Here is a 13,593-nt window from a genome sequence, read left to right on the forward strand (position 1 = left end):
TTCTCTTATCTTAATTCTCACACACACACACACACACACACACACACACACACACACACACACACACATACACATACACATACACAAACACACATTGTTACAGTTATATTCATTTCCTCATAGAGGTTCTAANAGTTTGACGTAATTATAAAACTGTTTGCTAGTAATAATTAGTTTGTAAGCAGCCTTCTTTCTTAGTGTTCTCTTATCTTAATTCTCACACACACACACACACACACACACACACACACACACATACACATACACATACACAAACACACATTGTTACAGTTATATTCATTTCCTCATAGAGGTTCTAAGGAATTCTTCTCAGCTTCCAGTTTCTAGTTGTTAGTGAATAAGGCACTGTTCAGGGTCTGAAACATAGTGTGAAACTGTCGATTTAAGAACAGATCTCACCTGATGTTGCAAAACTTCTTATGTCATCATAAAGATCCCCTTTCTTACTCCTCTTTTCTTAAGAAGAAACAAGTTGTCATCAAATCTGTAACTGTTTTTGTCTGTCTGGATTTTGATACTGTCTGTTGAAAAATGTTGCACTCAGAGTGACTGGAACTTTTCAAATGTTATCAATAATGTCTTATCATTGTTTTTGTCTTGTCTCTGCAGGTCGCACACATCGGTCCAATCAGGTCACGGCTCCAGAGTACATCTTCCTCATTTCAGAGTTGGCCGGGGAGAGACGTTTTGCCTCCATTGTGGCGAAGAGACTAGAGAGCCTGGTAAATAGAGCTTTTACAAATGTGAATGTGTGGGTGTTGTTGTGTTGCATCTCCTTTTATTTTGAATGATTTTTACTACTTTTATGTAATTTTCCTGTTAACTGAGGGAAACCTGTCTCATGGGAAAACAATCATTTTCATCTTGTTGTCCTTTGGATTGTGAGAAGAGTGTTTCTTTTGTAAATGGAGAGTTAGTATTTATTGATTGTTATAGGTTGCCAACGCGTTGCCCTCTCAGCCTCACTCCTTGCCCTTCCTGTGGCACGGGGTATTCCCAGGCTCGTCCATGGAGTCTCTTTTATTATCAACTTTTCTCCACAAACCTCAAGAGATTCTGGGTCTTCCCCTTCTCCGGCTCAATAACGGAAAACTGAATAAGCAGAAAAAGCAAAAATGTTTGTCTGAATAATTTATAACTCTCGGGGGTTACTTTCCATAATTATCAATGCATTTCAGTGCAAGCAGTCGTTTATCTCCATAGTGACACAGCATGACACTTCTTTTGGGAAAACAGCAAGAAGGGTTCCCGAAAGTCGTTCATGCGGTTGCCAGGTTTGTTCGGTAAATCAGCATCAAGCATAGGTCACATGTCCTCTGCATGCCTGAACCCGATACAACACACACACGCAAACGCACACACACAGTCGCTTATACTTGGATTGTTGACGATCCCTAGAAACGGGCAGACTTCAGATCAGCAGTGAAGTCATATTTGGCTCAGATATTCTTTGTTTTGGTATCTCAAGACATCTTTCTGTGTAGGCAGAGCCAGCAGCTTGCTGATCTTCTGTTGACTTTGCTTCTTCTTCAAGTTTTCCCTCACCGCTCCCTTTCCAGTTCACTTAAGATCTTACGGGTATGGAAGATAATACAAAGGCAGGCTGGGCTTTTAGTTATACCCATCATAAAAATAAACTTGTGTTTGAATGATGTTTCTCCACTATATCACAATGCTGCTGTTTGGTGCAGAGTCAATGTACTTGCAATAACAATGTGACCTTTTTCAAAGTGAGACTACTACAGGTTCAATCCCTGGATCTGTGACTGGATTTTAACTTTGCTTTAGGTACACATTACTAGGAAACAACAGCTGTATCAGACATATTAGGCATATTTGCTAATCATAGTTAAACATTTCCAGGGAACCCAACATTCTTATTATCTTATTTGTATCTTTATTTCTGTGCTTTGCCAACTTGTGAATATTGAATTCAATATCCTCACTCCTCAATTATGTTAAATAATGTTTCTCTTATCATTAAAAGAGCAGGATCTATGATCGAGAGGGCAACAAGTCCACGCTCTTAGCCATTGTAATCAAAGTAATCCTATAACGGCTGCACATTATCCATTCGTGTAGGTAATGCTCATCCTCTCATACCAACGCTAAGCAGTGAAGTCGGGATGTGTTCTATTGATGAACGGCAAACACAGATTTATCCGACGTCACTTTGTCCATCTGTATTAATGTGACGAAGCTCTGAAGGCTGTAAACCTAATACTGCTAATATTAATAGTACCACTTGTGCTAATCCACTTTGCAGGGTGCATTAACCCACGGAGACAGAAGAGCCACAGAATCCAGAGACCTGAGCAAGTACAATTTCGAGAACAAGGTAAGAAAATGTAACTGACCTGACTTTTTAAAGTTTGAAAACATGATTATTTTTAAGCTTTAAAGAGGATTTATTTTTCTCACTGTTAATTTGTGTTGCTAAATTCCTAAGTGATTGTTCTCAGATAATGTTCCTATACTGATTACATGCCCCTATTTCTTGCAGTATGGCACCAAGGCTCTAGATAAAATCACCAAAGCAATCCTTGGCCATATAGAGAACAAGGTGCCCCCTCCCAAAGGATACCCTGGGGGTGAAGCCATGTTCTTCAGAGGTGAGTTATTGTTGAGGTGTTGTTTACTGTCAGCATCTGTAAACAGAGAACCAACTCCTAAGCATGTTCACTGTGATTGATCACTAAAACTAGTGTTTTTTCTTTTTCAGAGATGAAGATTGGGATGATGGATGTAGGCATCTTTTGTAGGGAGCCACGCTTTGGGATCAATACTGAGAAAGGTAGAGTGTCCAAGATGCACGCAGACACAATTCCTTAGCTCTGTTATGCTCCTTTCACACCAACGCGTTTTCAGCTCCGGCTCGGAGCTGGAGCCTGAAAAGTACCGGTTTTCCCTGTTCACACCGCAGAGGCGCCGCCTCTTAGCTCCGGAATCCGGTTCACTTCCAGCTCCAAAAAATTGTCGGTCTGAGCAAGAGCTTCGGAGCTAAGAGGTGGCGTCGCTTAAGTCTCTCTTACGTCGAGGCGGGGGCTTATATTTACCTTCTTTTCCCTACGGATTCGTCGTTGAAGTAGATGCTGAAGACCACAAAGAAGTCTTGCATTTCGCATGTGATGTTTGTAAAGTTCCAAGTAAAGTCGTCCCTTGTAAAGTCGTCCGATGCCTTCCATTTGGTTTCGTAAGAGGATAACCAAAGTGAACAGCGCTTCAAAACAATCGGCCATTGTCGTTGTCGATGTGAGGGATTTCCGCGCGGTTTGGATTTTATGAAGCAGGCACGTAAACGGTGACGTCATGACGCAGCAGCGGCAGCTCTGTGTGAACAGAGCGGGAGCAGAAAAGGGAAACCGGAGCTGAACCAGAAAAGCTCCCGCTCGGACCTAGAAAGGGAAAAGCGCTGGTGTGAAAGCCGCATTATTTGTTTATTTGTGATGAAAAAATGAGCCACATTAATTGTTCTGCATTTTTATCCCAGACTGCAGCATCACAAAGTTCTTAAACCGCATCCTGGGCCTGGAGGTCCACAAGCAGAACCATCTCTTCCAGTACTTCACTGACAACTTTGACTACCTGATCGAGAAGGATAAGAAGGAGGGCAAATATGACATGGGAATCCTAGGTATGGAGGTCAAATGTGGAGTTTAAGCACTTGCATGGTGCCACTGTTTACAGAACATTAACCTCCATCAGTGTGGATTCTAACATCGTTATTTTTATAAATGGTATGGTTGCTAAATCTGGCAATAGTGTCTGTTCCTTTCTTCAATTGTCGGTGTGCATACCATACATTGGTATGTGATTGTCAGACAGTTCCTGATCTTTTAATGTTAGTAATCGTCTTGGTTTGCTTGCTCTCTTTTCTCTCTGGCAGACCTTGCTCCAGGTAACGATGAGATCTATGAGGAGAAGCAGGAAACGTTCATGACAGTTGGAAACCCTCAGGATGGACAGGTTGTTCTCTATAAGGTAAGCATCTCAGGTCGAGTACATTGTTAGATAGCTTTTGTGAAACATGTGTTGTGAGACTAAAATCCTATGTTCAAAATATCATAATTGTCTCTTGAGATACTCCTTGAAATCTGCTTTATTTTCAACATGATCTAGTGTCTTGTCTCTTAAATAATCCTGTAGCGGTATTGGAGTGGAGCAAACTGGTCAAATCATGTCAAACTGGTCAAATAAACAGCAATTCTTACATTTAGTAAATAGTGACAAATTAGATTTTGAAGAGAAGCTTTGAGAGACTGGATCAATCCCTTCAGACAGTGTGAGGAGCAGAGGCACATTAACAGGCTGATCTGGAGGCATCACACATTCCAAACAAAAAGGTTAATTCTATGAATAAACATGACCCCAAAAATATGCAAATCTTCTCCTCTCCTTTTATAATAAACCCAGCGGGGCTTGAAGGCTCCCAACAGACCAAAACTATGAAAGTCCACGTGAAATGCCAACAAAGCAATATCCACTGATAGTGTAGGAACATCCAATGAATGAGGATACATTTATTCAGGATTTCCTGACAATGTTTGCAGTTTGCACAGTGCACAAAGGATTTGCAAACAAAGAAAGTTGGTAAAGAATGTGTTCCACATTAGCTGCAGACCAAGAGGTAACTCGAGAAGATACCTCTAGACTAAATGACAATGGATGTCACTTTGCCAGAAGTAAGGCTGTTATCGTGCAGGATTAGCCCATGGCTAAAGGGGGCCTATGTAGACACGAGTGGCAGATGAGAACAGGATAATTACGAAAAATCTTCTGCTTTCGGCTGCAGGCTGACTTGCCTTTGACATTTCAAAGTTGTAGCCAGGCAGAACGCTGCACAGCTAGGACCTGTTATGCGAGTATAGAGGAATAGTGAAGCATGAATGAGTTACAGAACAGGCCTGCAGGCACAGATGCCAAGAGTGTCACGGCTCCTCTGGGCTTCACCTGCAACTGTAGTCAGTTATCGCCAACAACAGAACATAAAACAACTAAGAATAGACACAATGTAAATACAAAGAGACACCAAATGGCTACAAAAAGTCTGAACACAAAACACTGAGAAACACTTACCGCACAGAGACACAAAACAACCATAAAAGACACTAAACAACCACAAAGGAACACAGAATGACCACAAAGCGAACCAAACGACCATATAAGAAGCAAAATGACTACAAAGACACGCCCAATGACCACACAGGGACACCACACAACAATAAAAAGACACTCAACAACTATAAAGACCGTGTCTTGCTCCAATATAAGACAGGTGTTGGGTTTTAAATGTCTGTACCCACGGGCCCATTGTCTCATCATCATCCCACGACTGTGTATACTTTCTGGAGGACATGCTTTGGAGTTTCCATTCAAGAGTCGGTCTCACCTTCCGGACAGCAGTGTGTGATTTCGCAGCTGCTTGGTCCCCCATCTTTCTTTTTCCCAGCACATGCTTACATCTCTGATTCCTTGTGTCCCTGCAGATCAGCGTGGACCGAGGCATGCCCTGGGACGAGGCCCTGAACCGGTCCCTGAAGCTCAGCGGGCCCGATGACGGATTCTACCTGTCGCTGAAGGTGAGTCCATGTTATAATAAGCTAACTGAACCTGAGGATTACTATAAAAGGCATTATATCTCTATTTGAATACAGACCTCTCAGATTAGCATGTGATGACTCAATGGTTGTCCACTGAAAATGCTATTAGTCCCTTAAACGGAGTAAATATTTAACCACTGCTCTCTCCACAGCTGCGAGGGAACCACCCATGTGTGCTGCTAGCTGAGCAGGGAAGAGGCAAGAACCTCATCGTCTACAAGCCCAACATCGGCAAGCAGACGCACCCCGAGAGCCTGGACAACCTGCAGCTGCGCTACAGAAAGGTAATAAACTAAATTGTGGATTTTTTAATCTGTCAGGATTATAGTTTTGTCTCTATGGTTTATGTACTGTAAAATGTCTCCAAAACGAGGAGAGAACATTTTTTTCTTTCATCTAAATATGTTAAAGGTCATATTTGAGCTTGTTATGTTTTCTTCAGAGTTTCTTTAAGATAACAATAACAACATTTGATTATAGGGAAGGATTGACATAAGAAAAGCTTGAAGTGTTCCCTTTGCTATTTGGAGTAAATGTCATTTAAATATGGAGTCTGATGCCCCCTGGTGGCCATGGAGGAGTACTGAACTGTGAAATATTCAAGGCACTTGGCGTAACAATTAGAAATACATATACATGAAGAGGATGAAGTTCATGCCAATGTTGTTTATTTAAATTATAACTGTTTCTCTTCCATACATTAAAAAAAAGTTATTATTAATGTTCTTTACCCCTAAACCAAAAACACAATAGTTATTTTCATCTTGACAATAATCAAAAACTAGGTAAAACTAAAATATGACTTTTAGTCTGAAGTTAAAGAAGCCTCTTTTAACTTAAGTTTCCACTTAGTCTAAGATATATTTTTTAAAGTTGGGTAAATGAGTTTTTTTGCTGATTTTAAATGTTGCAAATGTTCTCTCCCAGGTGACTTCAGAGGAAGCGAGGGACAGCTGGGAGAACCAGTTCAACTTCTCCTTCAAGAAGTGCAGCCATGCCAACTGGTAAGCAGCAATCCTCATTGTCCCGTGGGATTATTGGCTCAATCCATCCAATCAGGCTGCTACTATTAATGCAGTCAGGGTGGCTTACAGGTCCGATGCCATTCCTGAGGATTTGCAGATCACCTGAGAACTAGTCATGAAGAAATAACCCGCACATGTGCCCGCGTCACCGGATGAACAATGAACTTTAACCCTTAGATGCATAAGTGGGTCTTTTTGGACCCGGTGAGGTGGTTTTCTTGAAGTATCTTTGTAATTACATTTTTGTATCATTTCATATTCCAGCTATTCCTCAAAAAACTTGTTTTGGATATCATGCCATTCACATTTTACATTTACATTTTAAGAAATTGTAGTTTTTGTATTACTACCCCAAGCTTCCATAAGTGGGTCAAAAATGACCCGCATGCATTTTCTATGGAACTTCATTTTTTTTCTTCAAAATGTAAAAAAAATGTCTAAAATTATAAATAGTGAAAAATTAAATATAAAATATTTCTAGTGTGAACCAAAATATAATACTAAATATTATACAAGTGATTTTTCTTAACAAAAATGGCATGAAAACACAATTTCCGGGCCCTTTTCGACCTACTTATGGAAGAGTGTAGGGTCCAGTCACTCATGCATCTAAGGGTTAAACCCTCGTCTCTAATCCTGCCATACAGTTTTCTTGAAACAGTGGTATGGTAGAAAAGTGAGTGCTTCTTAAAAAATAATATTCTTTGTCTTTCCTGTCCTGTCCCTAGGAATGGGAAGTGTAAGAAGATAGAGGAAGGTCAAGAGTGTCTGCAGGGCATGCGGCTTCGTCAGTACCACATGCTGTGTGGAGCTCTGCTGCGTGTGTGGAAGCGTGTGTCTGACGTGGTGTCGGACATCACCAGCTCCAGCATCCTGCAGATTGTCCGTCTAAAAACCAAACATCATAACAAGCAAGTCGGTCAGTACAACCCCCCCTTTATAAAAAATCATATTCACTTTCCTAACACACATTTCCACGAGGTGTTTAGAATAGGTCCCACCTTTTATATAAGCAGGGATATTCTGTAAACATTGACACAATAGAAGAAACTGTTTTAAATGTGGATTTGAATGTCCTGACAGTGAGTTATTTTGATGCTGTCAAAGTGCTGACGCCTCTTTATGACACATTGAGGAAATGAAATTGTCGCTCACTCACATATTTGTCTCCTATGGACTCCTGGTTGCACTAAATTGACGCAATATGACTGTTATGAAATCATTAGGCCAGACACACAGAACATTTCGCAATTGAACATCCATGAAATCCCAACAGCATGACGCTCACCAGAGAATCAGTGTGGGATCTGTTTTCTCTGTGCACTATACACAGATATTATACATAGGAGTTTATATTGCTTTTATAGGAGAAAAAAACACTGTAAATATTTATTTTAAGAATCATAAACTGGAGCACATATCATAATCAGTGCTAAACTTACCAGTCTGTTTACTGTTGCATTTAATACATGTGCTGTGATACATAAAATAAAACAGCCGTCAACAGCTGTGTTTATCAATAAAATAATAAATTGAGTCTTTAACAGGCTTCTCATGGATTCTTCAAAAGTAATTATATTAATGTTTATGAATAAAAAAATATGGCCGTCATTGGTTTGATAGTTTCTTAAATCAATCTTTCAAAAGTCCTAAATATGCAATATTTTTTGTATTTTTTCTGACTGTGCCATTTCAAATGATTCTATTATTCTCAAATTATCTATTATTTCAATAATTTCCCAAACATCTGATTGCGGATCAGGATAGCTTATGTTTTGCTGCTGAGCAACAAAAAAGGGGTCTATTTTATGTTACAATAGACATTTCATTATTGTAAAGTGGGAAATTCCTAGTGGCATTATTAAAGTCTTAAATCTAACTCGCATTAATCTATAAAAACACTACTTTAGCATTTCCCTCCCTGAAAGCTATGACCTGACTGTCCTCTCATTCTGACGCAGGCATCAAGATCCCGGAGAACTGTGTGGCGCGCGTGCGAGAGGAGCTGCTGCAGATGGACGACGAGGTGAAGAGGAGGCGGAAGGAGCGGGAGCAGCAGGCCGTGGAGCAGCGGCAGGCTCAGGACCGCAATCGTAAGATGGAGCAGGACAACAAACACCTGGCCAATCTGTTCATCCACAAGCCGATGCTCAACCAGTCCCTCGCTCAGACTCTCGCCCAGAGCCAGAGCCAGCTCCTCAAACAGAAACCCAACGAAAACGCTCAGCGAAGGCAGAGCTTGAGCAGCTCTCAGCTTCAGAGACTGCAAGCCCAAGCCAAGTCGGCTTTACAGCAGCCCTCCAAGAACGCCCCCCTGCTGTCCTTACAGAGAAACCCCGGCCAATCCCAGCAGAGGACCCACAACAGCTGGCTCAACACCAACCAGGCCTCCAACATGGCCAGCATCCGCTCCCAGTTTTTCTCCCAGTCCTTCGCACCGCCTTTTCCACAGAGGAAAAACGCTTCACTCCAACAGACCACGCTGTCGCCCAGCTTGCCCTCCAAGAATCCCCTGGATGACATCTTGGATCTGACTATGGGCTCCTCCTCCCCGGACACCATGGACGGCGGGCTAAATCTGGAAAGTCTGGCAGGCCACGCTGCATTCACAGACGACTTTAACCTGGAGTCTCTGATCTCTCAGACTGCATCGAATGCTCAGCAGCAGGCTGCACAGATCCAGCAGCCGCTTCTCTTGCAGCAGCAGCAGCAGCAGCAGCAGCAGCAGCAGCAGCAGCAGCAGCAGCAGCAGCATCTACAGCAGAGGAGCCAGAACCTGCTGGCCAACAGCCACCAAGACTTGTTAGATTTATTTGACTTGCCCCTGTCTCCCCAGATGCCCACACAGAAAGCCAGCCCTTCCTCCTCTACCTCCTCCTGCTCTTCCTCTGCGTCCTCCACCTCCAACAACCTGGTTCCTCTCGCCTCTGCCGGCCTCCCCCCCGCCTCCAGCCTCCTCCCCACCCCCTCCCCGTCTTCTCTCTTCTCCAGCCCGTCCCCGTCCTCCTCTCTGTTTTCCAACTCGTCGCCTCGCTTCTCATCAAACTATCTCCTCCCTCAGTCAGACTCGCTTTCATTACCCAACGGACACCCCGGCACCCTGGACGCCCGCGAGGCTCTGAACATCATGCTGCAAGAGGCAGCAGATCGCAAGTCCGTCATTAAGTACCGCCCACCAGAGTGAGAGCTCGAACAGTACAGCTCGTCTGGACTCTGCTTCTTCTTTTGTTGTCTTTTAAAGCAGATTGTGTCTTGTTTGCTGCTGTCTATGAACGCCTCCTCGGACCTTCCCTCCCCCCCTCCCCCTCAGGGCCTATAGTCACGTCACTGCCTGTCCTGCGCTCGGCTCACCCTTCCCTTTACCCACCTGTAGCGTTCACCTGCTTTAGGCCATACATAGCGGGCTCCATCAATATCAGATTTCTGCACCAAAGTGAAAGGCAGCTGTATAAAAGAAGTGAAAAGTAATAACTGTATTTTATTGATCGTACGAGCTGTCCAAACAAAAGCTCATTCATAGAGGTGTAGAAATCTTTAATAAACCTCCCGCTGCTGATTTGACGAGGTATGATTGGTGAAGTTGCTGGAAGCTCTCAATGCCTTTCACCGGCTTTAACCACATCTTTAGACTTTGCTTTACTGTTACTTCGCTTCATGGCCGTTTTGTCTTGACTAAAACAAGGCTGTATGCAAGGCTTGGTTTGAGTGGAACAAAAGATACATTGAACTGGAAGATGGGGGGGAAAGCAAACAGATGGAATCTTTTAGCTGATAAGCCATGAAATGCCTCAGTTTTCCTTTTTTCGTTCTCCTACATGCTCCCTCTTGTTTCCCTCCCTGCTTGTATGAACACTAGTGTGAGGAAAAGGGGAGAGGAAGAGCAGTCTGCTGTTGCAAACAGTGCCTTTGGAAAAAATCTATAAATGCAGTCTTTAAAAATCCATGTAGCCTAATGTATAGATTTGTACTCTTGAGCGTTGGTTTTTCATTTTTTTAATTTAAACGTGGTGTATTTGTATTTATCTTTTAGCCCCCCTGAGTCCGTCAGTCGATGTTTGTGTTACACTATGCTGGTGGTGGGTTTCAGGAAGAAGCCTCCATTACTCTGTGTGTGCTCGTATGTAGCTGCTCCTAAAATAATAGAGCGGCGGACTTATCTTTCTTCTCTGTGTCCTTCTGTCCCTGTTGATGCGAGCGACAGTGCGGTCAGTGCGGCACGGATTATTATTGAGCAAACATGGATAACGAAAAAATGTCCAAAAATGTTATCACCCCCATTTTTTTTTTAAAATCTGACAATAACATTTAGTGATGTGACTCCTGGTTTGATCTGATTTTGAATTTCTCAGGAAAGTCTTTGTTGTTGTTTTGTGTCATTTTTACCAACAAACATTTAGTTTTGAAGTACAGTGACAAAGAATTTCACGTTTTTATTGTCTTGATGTCTGAAAATGAAAGTCATGTTGTTTTTAGCAAAATCTGAGATCCATTTCTCATTCAAATCTGTTTCCATTTCAGCCAGCAAGACCATAAAAACATTTGAAACGTGCAGACTTGTGATGTTCTCTGTGTATGGTAGTACATGTTTAAAAAAACCTGTGAGATCTGGCCATGTTTGTGTGGAAACGATGCACTGTAGTTGGTTCATGACAAAATGCCGGGATAAGTTCAAGTGATCAAAAAGCAATAAAACCATATTCTACATTTTATTGTGAAACAGAAATGCCTAAGTACTGTTTACGCTCAACAGGCAAAGCTTTGTGGTTACCTTTGCATGGTATGAATCTTTTATTTCTGTTTTGCTTCATAGTCTTTTAGTTAAACAGATTCTGAAATGCATACCACCTTTGTATAGTAAGTTTTCACGGGATGATGTTTTAGTCCTCGTTATTATGAAAAGTTATTGTTATTTATATTTAAGGGATATTTAGATTTTAGATATGTTATCCTGCTTATTAGAATAGTCATGGAAATGTTTTTGGTCAGGGAAGTTTCTAGTTTTCAAGATTACTATAAAACAAATTCTATTATAACCTGCCACCAAATAAGATTGCACTGTTCTGTACGTACTGCTGTACAGTGTCTGGATTTATTTCTGCTCATTTCAATTTTGCTTTCACTCGAAAATAATTGTTTCTCCAACTCGTAGACCTTTTGTCAGGCCTCCAATTTGCAGAGAGATACCAAAGTATTCCACAGACACCCCCGAAAAGTTACTGGCTCTAAGATATCAGACCTTTATCAATCTCAGGAAGAAACCAAGAGGTGTAACGGCGGGCGTTGGCAGAAATATATCATATCCCCTTTTAACAGCGGTGAAACTAACCAGTTCATGTGCTATTCTGTTCCTAACTGTGCTGTGACTCTTGCTGTATTTATGTTTTAGAATTAATGTGATGGGTTTGTTGTTTGTCTTTGTGAACATGTCAGTGATTATAAATGTTTATGCCTTCTTAGGGCAAAGATCAACGGCTGTTTCTTTTTAAGGAACTTTTTTTTTTCTTCTGTGGACAATTTTATCTGTGCTGGACATTTAATTCATGTTAAAGCTGGCGGGTTTTAGAGTCGATTCGTATCTTGGTTATATACGTGCAATCGATCTGTCCAAGCCTCAGCGTTAAACACATTTCTAGATTCAGACTCCCAGTTTCTCCGATTCTTGATAACGCTTCATTTCTTTTCATTTGCAACATTGCAACAACTTAGCTTTTAATATTCCTCATCAGGCACATTCCCGGACATCGGTCTGCAAAAGACTTGCCTTCAATTTTGTTTTTCTAGTCACAAAAATAAAGCTTTATGCATTTGAGGGATTTGGACCGCGTTTTTAGGAAGAAAAAGCGTTGTTTTTATTCTAGTTTATTAGTGTTTTTAGGCCTTTTTATCGTTATTATCATTTTGCACTAAGAATGGCATAATCAAGTTACTGTTCTCTTGTGGGTTATGATTGAGCGTTGCAAGCTTGTTGTTTTCCTGATCTTTGATGGATAGCTCTGTGTATACTGTAACCATCTGTTCTTGTTTCTCCACCGTTTGCATATTACATCATCTTATCACTCTCGAAATAATTTATTGCTAACAAAAAATGAAACAAAAAACATGCTACTGATTGTATGTATTTTTAAACAAAGCCTATTTTTTCTGTAAAAAAAGAAACTGTGTTCAGCACTTTTATTCTGGGTTGTGCTTTTGTTTTCTATATATTTATAATTTAGATCCAAATGTATATATTGTAAAATTTGTGCCTTTCGACTAATTCTTTAAAAAGGTTTTCTACTCATTAAAGGAAGGACTATATGAAATTGCAATCTTAACTTTGTAAACAAATAAAAACTTGAAGATTGCTGAAACTCGGGAGTCTTTTGTTCATCGGGGTTGTCCCATTCTTCCCTACCGACTATAAATCCTCTGTCCTCGATCCAAGAGGTTTACTGTGGGCGCTTTTAGGGAGAGGAAACATGGGGGACATCCAGTGGTGGACAAAGAACTTTTTTTAATTCGGTCAAATTAATTAAACCACAGTGTAGAAATACTCTGTAACAAGTAAGAGTATAACTAAAAGTCCTGTTTTCAAAGTTATTTAAATGATTAATATTTAAGGTATTTGCACACAAATGTACATAAAGTGAAAGCACTCATTCTGCACTATGGCCCTCCTTAGAATAATCAGTTACATGATTTAATTATAATTAAGGATTTACTGATGTGTTCATCACTATAATGTTGCAGCTGAGTGTATTTTTTAAAACATATATATTGCTGGGGTATTCGTGCATTTTACCATGGTATCTATACAGTTTTTATCCTATAACAATACAGAATATAATATTAGTTTTTTTCTGTTTTTAAGTTTAGTACCTGACCGTCCACAATTGGTTATATCAAGACTAATTCATAGTTGTTTCCATTTAAAGAAATGAATGGATATAGTTACAGACCATTTAAAA

General features: G+C 40.9%; 1 protein-coding gene across 1 annotated transcript; it reads left to right on the forward strand.

Moving 5' to 3' along the window:
• The first annotated feature begins 576 nt into the window (after window positions 1-576).
• LOC104948065 (uncharacterized) lies at window positions 577-12,720 on the forward strand. Its single transcript, XM_010774228.1, has 11 exons — window positions 577-743; window positions 2,288-2,359; window positions 2,525-2,633; window positions 2,744-2,815; window positions 3,512-3,655; window positions 3,908-4,002; window positions 5,508-5,600; window positions 5,774-5,905; window positions 6,549-6,625; window positions 7,375-7,565; window positions 8,608-12,720. Exons 1-11 carry the CDS (start codon window positions 585-587, stop codon window positions 9,828-9,830), a joined length of 2,367 nt encoding a protein of 788 aa, XP_010772530.1. The 5' UTR covers window positions 577-584; the 3' UTR covers window positions 9,831-12,720.
• The last annotated feature ends 873 nt before the right edge of the window (window positions 12,721-13,593 follow it).

This window comes from Notothenia coriiceps, unplaced genomic scaffold (assembly GCF_000735185.1).
Source record: "Notothenia coriiceps isolate Sejong01 unplaced genomic scaffold, NC01 NC01_scaffold00000339, whole genome shotgun sequence".
Lineage (NCBI taxonomy): Eukaryota > Metazoa > Chordata > Actinopteri > Perciformes > Nototheniidae > Notothenia > Notothenia coriiceps.